The sequence below is a fragment of the Rhinopithecus bieti genome, unplaced genomic scaffold (genome assembly GCF_001698545.2).
Source record: "Rhinopithecus bieti isolate Rb0 unplaced genomic scaffold, ASM169854v2 scaffold_33515, whole genome shotgun sequence".
NCBI classification, from domain to species: domain Eukaryota; kingdom Metazoa; phylum Chordata; class Mammalia; order Primates; family Cercopithecidae; genus Rhinopithecus; species Rhinopithecus bieti.
The window spans coordinates 137,694-155,043 of NW_016814192.1; the positions used below are offsets into that span (position 1 = coordinate 137,694).

General features: G+C 36.3%; 1 protein-coding gene across 8 annotated transcripts in view; it reads left to right on the forward strand.

Moving 5' to 3' along the window:
* SRSF11 (serine and arginine rich splicing factor 11) overlaps positions 1-17,350 on the forward strand; it is a 47,735-nt gene that overhangs the window by 18,563 nt on the left and 11,822 nt on the right. For 6 of the 8 annotated variants that reach the window (XM_017849973.1, XM_017849978.1, XM_017849977.1 and 3 more), the window contains 6 exons: positions 5,289-5,422; positions 9,120-9,229; positions 11,555-11,647; positions 12,387-12,436; positions 14,313-14,440; positions 16,302-16,383. In XM_017849973.1, coding sequence (XP_017705462.1) covers positions 5,289-5,422; positions 9,120-9,229; positions 11,555-11,647; positions 12,387-12,436; positions 14,313-14,440; positions 16,302-16,383 — 597 coding nt within the window. Of the gene's footprint in view, positions 1-5,288; positions 7,469-7,946; positions 9,230-11,554; positions 11,648-12,386; positions 12,437-14,312; positions 14,441-16,301; positions 16,384-17,350 lie in introns of all 8 variants that reach the window. The other 2 variants (XM_017849979.1, XM_017849980.1) reach the window with 2 other exon arrangements.

The window sequence follows — 17,350 nt, forward strand, 5'->3', positions numbered from 1 at the left end:
AATTTCTCCCTCAACTATATGATCTGGGATACTCTGCATTAAAAGGACTTCTTTCCCCGTATTGAGAGAAAGAGAGATAAATTGACAACATTTTTACTCTGACTCCTTCATTTATCTTTCCACATACAAGATCATTTTGTCTTTTAAAATGTACGAGGTTACAATAAGTTAAATGTTACTAGTGGCATTCTACATTTGATCAGTAATGTAGATGGCTACTTTTATTTACTTGATGTTGCATTTTGGTTTTTTTAACTATAAGTTTCAATAAACTAATCTGACTTGCACAAGTTGCATATACTTTGTTGGTAGTTTCTATCAACTTAGTAGAGCTTTCAACAGTAAACTTGCCAGGGATAATGTGCAGTGGATTCCCAGTGGTCTACAGGGTTCATCATTCCAAAAATATTTACCCGTAACATTGAATGGCTCAGATTACATAAAATTCTGTCTGTTGTGAACAGGTCACCTGATTGTAACTAGTATCGATACACAGTTGGCCTTCCTCATCTCTGGGTTCCACATCCATGGATTCAGCTCACTGTGAATTGAAAATACAGCATCTGTACTGAACATGTACAGACTTTTTTCTTGTCATCACTCCCTAAACAGTACAACTATTTACAATGTATTAGGTATTATAAGTAATCAAGAGATGTGAAGTATACAAGAGGATGTGCACAGGTAATACGCCATGATTTTATTTTTCCTCCACATCTTCCCCCTCCCTATGTCATTTTATATAAGAGACTTGAGCATCTGGAATTTGTTATCTGCAGGGAGTCCTGAAACCATGGATACTGAGGGAAAACTGATTTCCCCCAAGAAGGCGGTGACATGCACCTGTAACTCTTTTTCCCCTAGACATATCTGTGACATGCTTAACTACTTTTGTTTTTCCAATGTCACTTTAATCAGAGAAACCTTCCCAGACCACCCTGTGTAAAATAAAGCACCTCTGGCCGGGCGCGGTGGCTCAAGCCTGTAATCCCAGCACTTTGGGAGGCCGAGGCGGGTGGATCACGAGGTCAGGAGATCGAGACCCTCCTGGCTAACACGATGAAACCCCATCTCTACTAAAATACAAAAAACTAGCCGGGCGCGGTGGCGGGCGCCTGTAGTCCCAGCTACTCGGAGGCTGAGGCGGGAGAATGGCAGGAACCCGGGAGGCGGAGCTTGCAGTGAGCCGAGATCGCGCCACTGCACTCCAGCCTGGGCGACACAGCGAGACTCCGTCTCAAAAAAATAAATAAATAAATAAAGCACCTCTGCTGCTGCTTTATTCTACTTAACACTACTTCTTTTCTATAGCACCTGTCACCAGTTGACAGGTTAAGTTTAACAACTTCTCTCCTGTAGAATATGAGGTGCTTTAAAATACGTATATGACTGAACCTCACCCACACCTACTGAAACTCTTCATTTTGGTTCTGAATGCCTATTTTGGGGAAACATTTCCGGGATTATGACAGACATTTCAGTGACAGCCTGCTCAAGGAGGTTTCCTGCATTGTCATTGTTAAATCCATGTATTCCTTCTTTTAAACCAGAATTTGTGGCCTATAATTTCACTGAGAAATAAAGATACTATCTTTACAATAGGTGATATTCTAACCCTCTCTACAGCATGATGTCTCTGCAGCTATTTGAAAGCATCTGTCAGTGTACCCCACATATACTCTTGTTAAACTGTTTTGATTCTGGTTGTTTCTGAAATGCGTGTTGGAAATGCAGCATTGTTTGAATGTCTATTGTGAGTTAGTTGCTTTCTAAATTTATCTTAATCCTTACAAACCCAGAGGAAAAAATGTTTTTGACCCTGTTTTACAAGTTCATGAACTGAAATTTACATAGGTATTTTTTGTATGCCCAGGCCATACTGCCAGTGTCAGAACTAGACCTCGAACCCAAGTTGTGACTCTCCTTTACCACTTGATCAGGAGTTTGTTGATTTAGCCAAGTAACTTGTAAGATCTTCACATGCTTTCTTTTAGTGGGATTGCCCAGCAGAGTGCTTATCAGGTATCAGGTAATGATCCCAGTGAAGTATATCACAGCTATGCAGTAACTTAAGGCTGGTGTAATACTGAGATAAATTGAAGTTCATTAGTAACTTTTCAGTGACCCAAAATGGATACTTTTTAATGGTCATATAGGTGTAAATCAGTGTATTAGGTAAGGGAAAGCGTTTAGTGCATCTTTAAAGAAAAAATGGTTTTAATAAATGCACCATTTTACTGTATATTTCTTTATGTAGTGTGGAGGGAGGGGCGCATGAGGTCAACAGTCAAGTTTTCAGGTTAATGTCCTCTTTGTCACACACCTCCTTTTGTGGGTTTTGGAGATACTTTCATTTATGAGCTCAAAATTCTCCACTTAGCACACTATTAAGGTGGAAGTTGAAAGGCTGATATCAGTGGCCTAAACCTGAAATTCTGGTACGTTAGTAGGCATGAATACCTGGTTAAGAATCTGGGCCTTCATATAAAAAAGATTCTCTACAGACCTTAGGTGAACAACAGAAATCTCGATTTTCTGTGTGTAGCCTAGAAGATTCTGAAATAGCCCTCAGAGGACACGTAAGAACTGTTAAAAACTGTACAGCCAGTCTTGGAGGACAGAAGTGGCATGCAGGACTCACTTTACCTATCTTGTTCCTCATTTCTCCCTGCTTCATATTAATTTTTAAGAGATACAGAGTAAAATACATGTCATATTTGGAAACAGTACTTCCACAGAATTTTAGAGAACAAAAATTAATTTCAGGCATCAGTCCTCTATCTTATATTATCTTAAGATAAATTTTATTAGGAGGCTGAGGCAGGTGAATCACCTGAGGTCAGGAGTTCAAGACTAGCCTGACTAAATGATGAAACCACGTCTCTGCTAAAAATACAAAAATTAGCCGGACGTGGTGGCGCATGCATGTAATCCCAGCTACTCGGGAGCCTGAGGCAAGAGAATTGATTGAACCTGGGAGGCAGAGGTTGCGGTGAGCCGAGATTGTGCCATTGCACTCCAGCCTGGGCAACAAGAGTGAAACTCCATCTCAAAAAAAAAAAGAGAGAGACAAATTTTAATTAAATGTAAGAATGTAATTCTGGGCCCAGATACTAACAAAAACTTGTTTTAAACCCATCTAAAGGAGGCCATTTGAAGTGGAGAGAGATGAAATTATATTTTCCTTTCTGAATTACTATTTTATTCACAGTATTCAACTTCATATTTAGTCTGTACCGTACCATCACTTAACAGATTTTGATATAGCCAAAATAATGGAGCATTCCTATGATATTAATGGGTAGGGAAAAAAATATGAGTCCCTTTAAGGTTGCCAAGTATAAAGAATACAATTTGAGCACAGGGGTAGTACTTTTTTTCCTAAAGAACTGTTCATTAAAAATAACATATTTGGAGTCATTTCTTTTCATAAGATAACAATAAAAAGTGTTAAAAGAATTGGTAGAGGCTAGTTTTAAGAAGTGTTAAGTGCCCGCTATTTCCCAACATTATCATGTTGGGTGTTAAGAATATGAGATGATAGCATTAAAAGAGCTTTGTAATTTAGTGATGGAAACATGGATGTCAGCAAAGAAATGTGAAGTGCCATAGCTTACTAAACCTGCTAAAGTACTTGACAGTGAGGCACACCTGCAGCCCCATCTATTTTGGAAGCTGGAGTGGGAGGCTGGTCAACATAGTAAGACCCCTCCCATTTCTTTAAGGAGAAATTGCTAAAACATTGTTTTTACTACTGCAGGTACAACATTGTTAAATTTTATACCAGCAGTGTTTCACATCTAAAAACCACTGTATTCTTTAAGAAATATTCAGCAGTGAGCCTATATAACAAGGTGGCTTAACTTGCTTGTGGATACCCTGTTAATTTTGCTTTGAACTTGGGTTAGGGTCTGTGCTTAGCCTGGGAGATCCTTGTAGGGAAACTTGTATCAGAAGTTGTAATGGGTTTGAGTTCTCAGGCCATGTATAGTATCATGTTAGTGTTTGAGTTGTGATAGAAATTGTGGTGTTTTTTGTTAGGCCTAAAATAAATTATTTTTCTTTTCAACAATGAATCTGAAATTCTTAGTATAACCAAATCTGATGCAATTACAATTTTATGTACACATGAGTGTGTTTCATTTGTTAGAAACTGAAGCCTCATTCAGATAGTGTTAAAATATAGGATTTTCCTTTTCATTAATGAGTCCTATGATGTGTTATATTAACGTTACAATGAAGTAGTTTTGCACCCCAGGTGCATAAAATTGTCAGAATTAAAGGAGAAAGAGCTTAAACTTCATCAGAGATCGTGATTTAATTGATGTGGATCGAAGAGTGTGAATTACCCCCAACTCCCCACCTGTGACTCTAATACACATTAGAGTGTATTAACTAAGGATGGTGTGTTTATTTTTGCCTTAAGGCACTAGCTTTCCAAATAACTTTTGGTATGGGCTTGAGCCATCCCTGCATTCTTGCACAGAGTTTCAAGACAGAAATTTGAACTACCCTGTAACTTAACAGTTGAAAAAAACCCTGCTTCCTGTGTTACCTATCTTACCTACACTGCCATAGCTTGCAGTTTAGCACTTGTCTTTCTTTACCTAAGGAAGTAATTTGCTGAGGGAACTGGCCCTTTTGCTTACTGAAACTTTACAAGGTAGCACTAGTGGAGCATAGTACTATTTCCATGTGTACCTAAATTTTTTCTTTTATCCGAAAGTGCTCCAAGCCAGAAATCCTTGATTATTTATAGTGCATAAGAGTTCTTACGTGCTGTGGGTGAAAGAGCGCAGGGCATGGGACCTGTTTATTATGCAGTTCAAGAAAACTCATTGATTATTGAGTACATGTTCTTTCTCCTGATATTCTTTTGTCCCTGACGTAAAAATTGTTCATCTTTCTTACTCTGAGAAAGCCATAAGGAAGTTTCTAAACCCAAACTACTGTTACCTGTATCTAAAAATAGCTGGTATTAGTATTATGAAAGAAACTACTGACAATTTTGTGGTCCCCTCAGTCTCTGAGACTTTAGTACCAAACTGTTTTTAACCTGATACCCTGTAAATATAAGTTGTGATTGTAAGTTTTTATCTGAACTGCAATTCACTACATTATTTCAATGAAGAGTATATTATTGAGAATGTTTTCTTTTGAATTTAACTACGTTAGTATACAGTTAGGTTTTTTTTTTAATCTGCTTTACTTTTGAAATGTGTTGGTTTGTGAATTAGCATTTGTTTTAACTGATACTCTGTTTCTCTTTTATGTTGTTTATTTTTTAGTGATTCACCTTTGCCAGTCTCATCTCGTGTCTGCTTTGTTAAGTTCCATGATCCAGACTCAGCAGTTGTGGCACAGCATCTGACAAATACTGTATTCGTTGACAGAGCTTTGATAGTCGTACCATATGCAGAAGGTTTGTGCTTTGTTTAACTACCTATGTGGGCATCCTAAGATGACCATCTACCTCAGTAAATGTAGAGTGAGCATTAGTAGCATGTTAAATCTAAGCTATTAACATTTTTAAACCCTTGTTATACTGCAGTCCGTAATTTTTGCTTGCAGATTTTTTTAATTCTAAAATGAGAAATTAAGTCTGTTGTTATAAGGTATTTACCTTTTGTTTTCTTTTAAAACATTTTTAAGTTGTTTAAAACCATGTCCCTTATTGTAACCTCCTGAGATACATCTACTTAGTTAATTTAATGTTGAGTTTTATGAAAAAGCCCTGAACGTAAATGATTCACTCCATGTATGCTTACAGAGCCTTCAAATAAATGCATGATGTTATTTCTGTTTTAAATAAATGAGTAGGTTGATTTTATTTTCTTAAAGTTTCCTCACATTGATAATCTGGAAAAAAAAAAAAAAAAACCACATTGAATTTCAGTATACCAAGGGTTGCAATGATTTTGGTTTTCGTGAAAGTTCAAGATTTCCTGTAGCTTAGGTGCCAAATGGGCACTGGGTGTTTTATTTTATGCCAGATTTTCTTGTTCATTCTTGCTATATTTCTAGAATATCTCTAAATAATAAATTCTTCTCTCTGTTATTTGTGTGTGTGATTTTTGTAGTGGAGAAGGCAAATGCAAAACCCTTCCAGATGCCTGAAAAACAGTGGGTCCTCTGCAGCTACAGGGGATTCTAGACATTAACTAAAGGCCAGCAAGCACTCAAGTGCCCCAAGTGTTTTCCTGGTGTAACCATTTGTTAACTACATTTTCTCTCTTTTTACATTTTAGGCTGTTAAAGTAATTTGACAGAAAAAAAATGAGCAGGTTTTTTGGATCTAAAAAGCCACTGTGACAAGAAATTTTAATACCATTTTGTAAAATTTTCTAAGGCGTATTTCATAATTAGTTTGTTCCCAATGTACTGCTGCTTGATTTGCTTTTTGGTAACTATAAATTTTACTCGAATCATTGAAATATGATAAAACTGCTGGATTTTAAGTTAATAATTTAATATGCTGACCAGGATTTAAATGCTTTCCCCTTTCCTTAATAAACTGGTCAGTGGAAGTGGAATCTTAATGCTATCTGAAATCTTTGAATACAAATGTGAACATTTACACCATACCTTGTAAAAGTTGTGAAATGTCTAGTCCTTAACACTTAGAGAAATTGCCTCTGGTTTTCTAAAGAAATTATATTTGTAAATGAGTTAAGGCATGTTATGTAATACGACCTCTGTCTCCATGATATTAAAGTGTATCAGCCAAGTTTTAAGGTTTTATAATATATAGATAGATAAATTTTTGAGTTAGTGTGTTTTGGTTAAGCAATTTCTTTTATGTCAGTGTGCCTGTTGTAGGATAAGACCATCAACAGAAAATTTACAGAATTCAAATTCAGGATGAATAAAATAGAGTATAGGTCTTGGAACAAGGGTCAAATCATGTGAGTAATATGTAAAACATTTTGGTTAGCCTGTAAATTTAAATTTTTTATTGGCTAAGTATTATAGTTCCCAATCCCTGAACATAATACAGTATATCATATAAATGACTTTCATAAATATTTTTAGGCCATAGTAATTTTTCTGGACCTATTTTGGAAGTGAAATATTTAGGAATACACAGTACATAGAATTAGGGGAATATTTCAGAATTCTGTTGTTGGTGAATTTAATTCTGGTATGATATGCTGTATTAATGTTACCTCCAGTAAATACCATTCCCTCCAGATTTAGCTATTACACTTTGGTGTTAGCTCTTGGTCAGTGTTTTAGAACAGTAGACATAGTCTACGGTAAGGAATAGTCTTAATTGGTAAAACTAAGATAACTTAATTTGGAAGGAACTCTTAATGGTAATGGATTTGGGGATTTTTTAGGTTCCTTGGTTAATGTTTGTTTCTTTTGTCTGTTTCTTTTTCTTTCATTTCTACACATTCATGCAGTATTTCATGGTTCTATCAAAGCAGCAGTAAAAAAAATACTCTTGACGCATGAAAATTAACTGGTGAGGGGCCTCATTGCTATTTTTAAATTGTAGTTTTATTTTTAAATAGTCTTTTTTTAATCAGAGGATCAGATGCATGACTTTTTTTTTTTTTTAATGGATGCAGATCTTCTATCAGGTGTCTCACAATAAATTCAAGAGGATTTTAGTTTGCCAGAAATGTTGCAAATGCACTAATTTGAGTAAGATGTTGTTACTGAATATATCCTCTTGAGACATAATTTTGCATGCAAAATTATCCCATAATCTTTGTAGGTTTGTTAATATTGATGCATTACTGCCCTATATCTAAATGATCTTCTCCCCCTTCCCCTCCATAACTCTTGGTATCTAAATTGATGACAGCTCTGACACAAGCAAGATAACAGTGCTGTGTAGTATACATTTGTTTATATTATCGGCACTTCTCAGTATAGGTGGAAGGAACCATTACCTTTATTTAACAGTGGTTTTTCTTTTTTGTTGTTGTGTTTTACAGTTCTTTTCCCTGGTTCAGCCTGAACTATATACCAGGCCCTGCTGAAAATACCACCCAACAGTTTTCTTCTGCAGCTTATCCAGTTTCTCTTAAGTGCCCTGTACATATTGTATGTTTTATGATGAGATGCAGTTTCTTAATATGTATTACAGAAATACTACTGGTATTTGCAAATATGTAGTTTAATTGTATTATTGAACTCTCATTTTGGGGGCTTGGGCACATTAACAGATTAATCCATCTGTATAGGGCTTTTGCTGTTGGATAGAATTTAAATTGTCTACATAAATATTTGTTTTAGGACCCTTAGATTTTATCTGAATACACAGATTAGGCTTTAAAAACAGATATATATGTCATTTTTGGCTTAAGGAGTTTGGCTAAGTTAGCTTTTCAACTGGCACTATATAGCAGCATTTTTTGGTATGGTTAGCATGGCACATGGCGAAACATAAAGCATTTTACTGTACAGGTAAGGAATGTGCCATGTTGTTTTACCTATCTCTCTCTCTCTCTCACTCCCATGCACACATCCTGTGTGTATTCAGAGACCTTCAGAAACATTCATATTCATTTTCATGAGTCAGCAAAAGCCCTACGCTTGATTCCAACAGAATATTTCCTTTACATACTTTCTTCTCTTAATTTTTACAAAATTTGTATGGTAGGTGTAAAAGAAAATCATAGTAACTGTACCATATTATTAACCCCTAAATCAAACTTTTTTTGTCTTGTGTATCTTGATTTTTCTGTGTGCTTTATAGTGAAGCAGCCGACACGAGTCGTTGTTCATAAAACAGCTTTTGAAAGTTGAGAGCACACCCCTGGAGAACCGACTGTGCTTGCTTACGTTTGGTTCATGACTTAAAAATCGAGTACAGGTGATGAAATCTTGGCAGTGTTAACAAAAAAGTAGTGTGTATTGTGCTATTTTTTTTTTACTCTAGAAACTTAACCATTTGTAGAGAAAAAGGAAAAAATTTTCACACATTGAAGTTCATTCTGACATAAAATTAATGATAAATAATCATAGAAATCAAGCTTTGTATTTTAGCGAACATAAGTACTTTCAACAAACTCAGGTGGTGTATCAGGGAGACATTTTCTGGGTGTTTTTGTGTGTTTTCTGTCTTAGAAAAGAATGTGTTCTAATGCAAGGATGTTTCTCTGCAGGAGTTATTCCTGATGAAGCTAAGGCTTTGTCTCTGTTGGCACCAGCTAATGCAGTGGCAGGTCTTCTGCCTGGTGGTGGACTCCTGCCTACTCCTAACCCACTTACCCAGGTACTCGTTCTTTTGAATTCTTAAAAGATGGGGGGAAAAAACAGAATTGTGGATGAAGCTAAACATATTTGAGCTTTGTAGGTACTCATGAGATTCTAGTTGAGATAGCATTATCACATGTACAGTATTGTAAAGAGTTATATCGAAATCACAAATAATATAGAGGAGCTCTTAGACTTTTGTATTTTAACAACATCCTGAAAATCGTAAAATATCTATTGTATCACGTTTACCATTGGCTCTTAAAATAATCCTAAGTAGTTTTGGAACCATCCCATGAGGCACGAACACTTCTCTGAACACACTGTTAAAAATGTGTTCATTTGGACTAGGAAAGAAAACTGAGGTTCAAATTTCACAAGTGAGCCCTTCCGTGTTTTTTTTTTCCTTCCTCTTTATCTTTTCCTGTTACTTGAGGGGTTTTTGGCTTGAAAACAAAGGCAATTCTTGATGGAGACGTTTGATATGGGAACATGAAAGAAAACTGGTTGCGATAGTGTTTCTAACACTGACAATGCTATAGGAAGCTTATCATTTTAGAAGTAAAAGACACTTTAAATACGGTGTATTCTAATTAATGAGATTGTAACTGGTCAGTAGTTTCAAAGATTGTAGTGAATGATGAGCCTCAACTGGAAATTTATAAAAGCATTCTTTCTAGTATATCATTTTGCCTGTGTAAATAATTGACTAATTGACTCTTAACTGAAGTGAACTATAAAATGAAAGATTAGGAGTTCCTAAGCTTTTTGGGTGTGACTTTTATCACTTAACTCTGAGGGGTTTTTTTAGCCTATAAAATGAGGATCTGGGTAATGTTCTTTTTTCTTTGTTTTGTTTTGGTTTTTGTGTTTTTGTTGGGTTTTTTTGTTTGTTTGTTTTTGTTTTTTTGAGACGGACAGAGTCTTGCCCTGTCACCCAGGCCGGAGTGCAATGGCACAATGTTGGCTCACCGCAGTCTCCACCTCCCTGGTTCAAGCGATTCTGCCCCAGCCTCCCAAATAGCTGTGACTACAGGCACGCCACCATGCCCAGCTAATTTTTGTATTTTTAGCAGGGGTGGGGTTTCACCATGTTGGCCAGTCTGGTCTTGAACTCTTGACCTCAAGTGATCTGCCCACCTTGGCCTCCCAAAGTGCTGGGATTGCAGGTGTGAGCCACCACGCCCAGTCCAGATCTGGGTAATTTTCTAAATTCCTTTAATGTATAAAGCTATGCAATACCTATGTTGGACAGTAAGTTAAAGTAGTATTAACACAGCATTTTGCCTGTACTGAATAAACAGTTAAATTATAAAAAGTTTGATAGTTTGTATTTACTAAATAAATTGAAACAAGGAGAACTTGTAGCACAATGTGGAGAAAGTGAGGCTGTTTCAAAAGCTACAGATGGTTTTAAAGCAGCCTCACTTTCCTGGTTTGTGTCTATTACATTATGCATTAATCAGAATTGTGTCAAGCAGGTGGCAGAACCCTGCAGTAATTTGAACAGGGAACATTTAAGGAATTACTAACTAGTGATAAGAGATTACTCGGGGAACTCTAATGAATACAGGAATCACAAGTATAAGAAACAACCACTACTTCTGAGGCTGAAGCAGAAGGAACACAAACCCATTTAGTTTAGGGGACTCCTCTTTCCCCATCTATGCTGAAATTTAGATTTGTTTTTGGAAGAATGACTAATAAAGAAGTTATCTTGGGTGCCCTGGGGAGCTGCATAAGGAGTTGATACTGAAACTCATGAGAGGTGAAGGCTGCTGTGGTTTGACATGGTGGTACAGGAATGATCAGGGGACACAGGAACCAGGAAGAGCCCCTTCCTTAGTGTCCTTCCAGCACTCTTTCCAAATGAAGTGTTCTATCATGGCAGCTATCAAAGGAGAAATGCTTTATAAAGGTTCTGCCTCCAGTATCACAAAACAGCAGGGCAAAGAATAGTAGATTTGGATCCTGAGAAGCAATAAATAATTAAAATCAGCACCAGAATATGTTGAAATATTTTGTCTTTTTGTCTTAATCTAGGATTTAGGGGGGAAATGTGTTGTAATGGATGGAACATGGGTGTCATATAGCGCAAGACCCCTGTTTCTATTAATATTGTTATTGGACCACAGCCATTTGTTTAGGTATTGTCTCTGACTGCTTTCAAGCTACGATAGCAGTAGTCCTATGGAGTTGTGTACAACTGGGTAGTTGTACAGAGACCAGAGACCGTGTAGCCTGAAAACTGAAGTTATCTGACCTTTTACATTAAAAAAGTATTAACCCCTGGTATAAGGAACTGAAATGAAGCTTTACATAAATAAAATTTGACATTTCACAGATTGGCGCTGTTCCACTGGCTGCTTTGGGGGCTCCTACTCTTGATCCTGCCCTTGCTGCACTTGGGCTTCCTGGAGCAAACTTGAACTCTCAGGTATAACTTAGTAACTTCAAGTTTTCACCCATTTTACAGAAAATCTGTTTAACTGTTGGTTTGCATTTCAAGAGCAGGAGCTAATGGCTATGTTGTAGTAATTTTTTTTCTCATTTAAACTTGTTAGAGCTTTAAACAGTCACTGAATGACTAACTCCTTATCCGTTCATGGATTTTTTTTTTTTATATAGTTCAAAATAGAAAATAGGTTCACAGGAAGCCATTACATTATCAGTGTGTCATACAGTCAGAGTAAATAGTCATGAAAAGATAGGAATGTGGTTTATAATTTTCTATAATGGAAGTTTTCTTTTATTGTAATTTAGCTAACCTTTGTTTCTGAAGTTCTTACTTTGTAGAGATCATTTGTATTATATTGGTAAAGCTGTTTTGAGTTTTACGTGTTTCTTTATTTCAAAAGTCTTAAAGAAGACAATTGTATAATATCAAGACTGTTCAGCCTCATAATCTTTAGATAACTTGCTAAAGCTGCTCTATCCAATACTGTAGCTACTGAGGTCACCGGTTTCTTTTTTTTTATTTTTTATCTTTTCAATGTGGCTACTAAAAAAATGTATGTTTCACGGCATTTAGTTTGCCTGGATTTCTGTTGTTCAGTTTTCTGCCTACAACATACTTGTAGGTTTGGCAGTTTGTCCCAGGGCATTTCAACATAACTCAGAAAATACTAGTTATTGTTTTATGTATTCTCATTGTTCTTATGTTTTATTTTTTGCAGTCTCTTGCTGCAGATCAGTTGCTGAAGCTTATGAGTACTGTTGATCCCAAGTAAGGGTTTTTTCTTTGTTTTCATTGGTGATGTGATACCTGAATGTCTACAGAACTAGAGTTTTTTTTGATAGCTTATAAGAAAGTTATCAAGTTTTCTTTCTCAAGACAAGCAATATATATTGTTACCTAGAAACAAGGAGAGAAATACAGAAGTAAGTAAGCCCCTCTAAAATACTTTTAGTGTCATTTGAGTCTTGAATAGTAATTGTAAATGACTTATACCTGGATGATAGCAAAAGAACTATTAAGGGGACAACTTAGTTTGAAGATCAGACGCTGAGTCCTGAAGATAGTAGGAGTTAGAGGTAAAGCTGAGGGAATCACTATCCCAGAGCAAAGTAGTATTACATATTATATAATTAAGAGCCAACATTTTCTTTTAGTGCTTTTAATAAGTGCTCTTCATGCTGTCACAGAAATTGTTTCCTACGTGATAATGTGACAAATTCATCAGTTAAAAAACTGGTTATTTCTTGGCATAATAAATTTGAACTTTATACCTTTTCCCCTTAACTTGGTGAAAGCCCCTATCAGTAAGTGAGGGAGCATGGAAAGAAGGACAGAATCGTTCGACTTCAGTAGTCAGTGGCCTTTTTTGTTAGAAATTATCTAAAAATAAAACCAAGCATGTACCCATCACCCAGCTTATAAAATAATACCAATACAGTTGAAGCTTCCTATGTACCCATTGTTTAGTACACTTCCCATTCTGCCCACAAATAACTACTAAATTTGGTGTCTGTAATCTTTTGTTTTCTTTCTTTCTTTTTTTTTTTTTTGAGATAAGTCTCGCTCTGTTACCGAAGCTGGAGTGCAGTAGCGCAATCTCGGCTCACTGCAACCTCCGCCTCCCAGATTCAAGCAATTCTTCTGCCTCAGCCTCCCGAGTAGCTGGGACTACAGGCGCATGCCACCACGTCCGGCTAATTTTTTGTACTTTTAGTAGAGATGAGGTTGCACTGTGTTAGCCAGGATGGTCTCGATCTCCTGACCTTATGATCCACCCGCCACGGCCTCCCAAAGTGCTGGGCTTACAGGCGTGAGCCACTGTGCCTGGCCTATAATATTTTTTTACATGTGTTAACCTGTAAGGAGCATCTTTAGCCTTTCCACTCAAGATCTCATGTGTAATTTTGGTGGGCCATTGGTCTCTGCCTTAGTTCCTCCCCACCTACAGAGTAAAAGGTAATGCTCTTCCTCCGCAAAATTACTATGTCACAAATTTTTTTTATTTATTTACTTTATTTTTTGTTTTTTTAGACGGAATCTTGCTCTGTCCCCCAGGCTGGGGTGCAGTGGCACAATCTCAGCTCACTGCAAGCTCTGCCTCCCGGGTTCAAGCAATTCTGCTGTCTCAGCCTCCCGAGTAGCTGGGACTACAGGCACCCGCCACCATGCCCGGCTAGTTTTTTGTATTTTGAGTAGAGATAGGGTGTCATCGTGTTAGCCAGGATGATCTCGATCTTCTGACCTCATGATCCGCCCACCTTGTCCTCCCAAAGTGCTGGGATTACAGCCGTGAGCCACCACACCTGGCCAAAAATTTTTAATTTATATGAAAAAAAGTTCTTAGCATCAGCATATTTTATTGTACTGGCATTCCTAAAAATGTGTTTGTTTATGGAAAGTTAATGGATGTTCAGCAAAATAGATATTTTTCTAATTCCAGATGACTCTTACTCGTTAAAACAAATAATTGTAAATATTTAAAACAATGCTATACTATATGTTGTTTACCAAAGTTATCATGGGAGTCCTCCCCTCCCTTTTTTTGAAGGAATATTTTGCTAAAATGGTATTATATACTTATTTATTTGAAATGCTGGTGTGCATTTTAAAATATTTCGGATACCATTTCTTGATTCTGTTTCAGGTTGAATCATGTAGCTGCTGGTCTCGTTTCACCAAGTCTAAAATCAGATACCTCTAGTAAAGAAATAGAGGAAGCTATGAAAAGAGTACGAGAAGCACAGTCCCTAATTTCTGCTGCTATAGAACCAGGTAAACAATGTTTATGCAATTTTGTTGTGTGATTCTTGGCAAAAATGATTTTCATGTGTGAAATTGTGTGGACTGACACCCTAGTTGTTTAAAGTGTTCTAAATTCTGATAAAAAGATTGAATAGTTGAGTGCCACTCAGACGTATTTGGAGACAATTATGGTGGTCACAGGAGTGCCAACTGCATCTAGAGGGCAAAGGGCCAACATGTTGCTAGATATGCTGCAGCAAACAGGACAGCCTTCCACAGCAATGGTTAATCTAGTCCAAAAAATCAGTAGGATTATCTAATACTTGATATCATTATTTATGTTTATCTAAGTTGAGATAGCCTAATTTTAAATTTTTTCATTGGTCAAGAGAACCTAGTGAAAATGCTTCTCTTTAAAGTGTTATTTCTTTAAAGAAAATTAGTTGTCTTCTTTGCAGATTGTCTTTTTGAGATTAAATGAATAGATATCGTTATCTGCCCATATATATTTAGATCTATGGCCCTGGATTTTCTTTCTTATAAATATCTTATTCATTTAATAAATGGGAATGTTTTTTAATATGCCTAGGATTAGGAAAATAATTTTAAAGTATAATAGTGGATAAACTGATACCAAATGCTTTATATGTGTTATGTTATTTAACCAATAAAATGTCAAATAATTAGCCACAGTCACATGGCAAACAATAGGAGCTTTTAGATAGCACAGCCGGGTCTATGTAAAGTTTGCTACACACCGTGTTCTAACTGCTGTTTTTCTTGAAAACATATGACTAAAATGACTGAATGTAGTTTCTTTATGAACTGATGTTTTTACCAATATTTTTCTGAATTTATTATTGATAATGACATTCACAATATATTGAACCCTATTAATGATATGACTTAAATGTGAAAGAAACTCAATCCCACTTTGATGATAATCAGTGAATGTAGAATACAATGGCTTTATTTCTCTTGTTATGTCCCCGGTTAAGAAATTCCTTATGTGTAGTTGTAGATCTCCTTTCTGTACTTACACAATTAAAGATTGGTAGGGAAGAGGAGTGATGAACAGATAATAGGAAGCGAGCTAGCTTACTAAAATCTGATTCTGTCACAGAAGTGGACTGAAATCAGTGAGTGAATCATGACTTTCTGCATTTGGGGGCCAAATACTGAATCTGTGAAGAACCACGGAAAGGAAAGGGGACCCCTCATTTAGAGCCTTGTCAAGAGTAAATTAGAGCCAAAGAATGAGGAATTTAGCCTCTTTATAGATTGCTTTACAGAAAACATTTCACAGCCTTTTAAGTCTGGCAAGTAAAATAGTCAAAGGAACCTTTAGCTAGCTGAGAACTAGAAGTCTAATTTGGATCTACCAAAAGCTTGGATGATTTATAATTTATAGTATTTCAGTAAGCTTCAAAGTCATAGTTATAAAATGGTTACTTGTAACATTCAAGGGTTGTATGTAAAAGCTGAAAAGTAAGGTGAAAAATTATTAGAATAACTTCTGAAAGGGATTAATCTTCCTATTTGATATGATTTTAGTTTATTTGTTTTGTTTTGAGAGTCTCTGTTGCTGAGGCTGGTGTGCAGTGGTGCAATCACAGCTCACTGCACCCTCCATCTCCAGGCTCGAGCAATCCTCCCAGCTCAGCCTCCCCAGATAGCTGGGATCACAGGCACACACCACCATGCCCAGCTAATTTTTGTATTTTTTGTAGAGATGTGGACTCATTATATCGCCCAGGTTGGTCTTGAACTCCTGGACTGAAGTGCTGCTCCCACTTCAGCCTCTCAAAGTGCTGTGATTACAGGGATGAGCCACTGCGTCTGGCCCCATTTAATGACTTCTAAATGCGAGTTCCTTTTCTTTTAAATATAGATAAGAAAGAAGAAAAAAGAAGGCATTCAAGATCAAGATCACGTTCTAGGAGGAGGAGGACTCCCTCATCTTCTAGACACAGGTTAGGTTGCTTTTTAGTCAGTTATACCTTAGACAAAGATAGCTTACATATGTCACATCTTTTTCAATTTGCTATTAATCTGTTAGCCTCTGGTTAAAGTGTTTTAGTAACCTCTGCTGTTAGAGTGTGTGAATGACTGTTCACACATGTATAAAGTAAAAAAAGATACAGACGAAATAGATGATTTATACTTTAAAACCCCAAAAAATTCAGAGGTGGTAGGAAAGCATTGGAACTTGAGCAACAAAATGAAAAATAATTGATTCATTGAATTATACACGTTTCCAAATACTGACTTGTATTTGTTACCTACTATCAAAAAATGACATCTGGTAAATATCTCATCAGTAAAATGCAAGTACTAGGAATCTGGCATGCTCATAACAATGGAGTCATTTTCCAAAATTTAATTTTCTCAGATTTTTATTATTTGCAAAACTCATCTGTTTTTCTTTTATATAATAGATTTCATTTATTTTCAAAAAATTGTCTGTCAAATACCCAAGTCTGAGTAATCATAGTTTGTAGATTCTCAAAGGTGATAATGAAAAAGCAGTTAGTTCAGCTCATAACTCACACAGGTGTCTTCTTTAATATAGCCATTATACTTCGTAAGCATCAGAAGTGATTTATGCATTCTTTCCATTTCATCACACACAATATTACTCAAGAGACTAGATTTAATTTTGCTACTATGTTAATAGTACTCAAGAGAGATTTAATAAAATTAACTTCTACTGCTTCATCAAAGACATCTTTATAAAAGTGGCGTTATTTTTTCTTTTACTGCAAGTGCATACAGAAGTGCCAGTGAAGAAGATAATGACTCCTAGGGCAGTTCAGTAGCCCCTACCTTGATTTGTGTTGAAGAGTTCAGTATTTCTACCCACTTTGGCCTTTGTGACATTGTTGCAAACATCAACACAGTGGAAAAGGCAATAATTTATTATTATTTTGAAAATAGTTT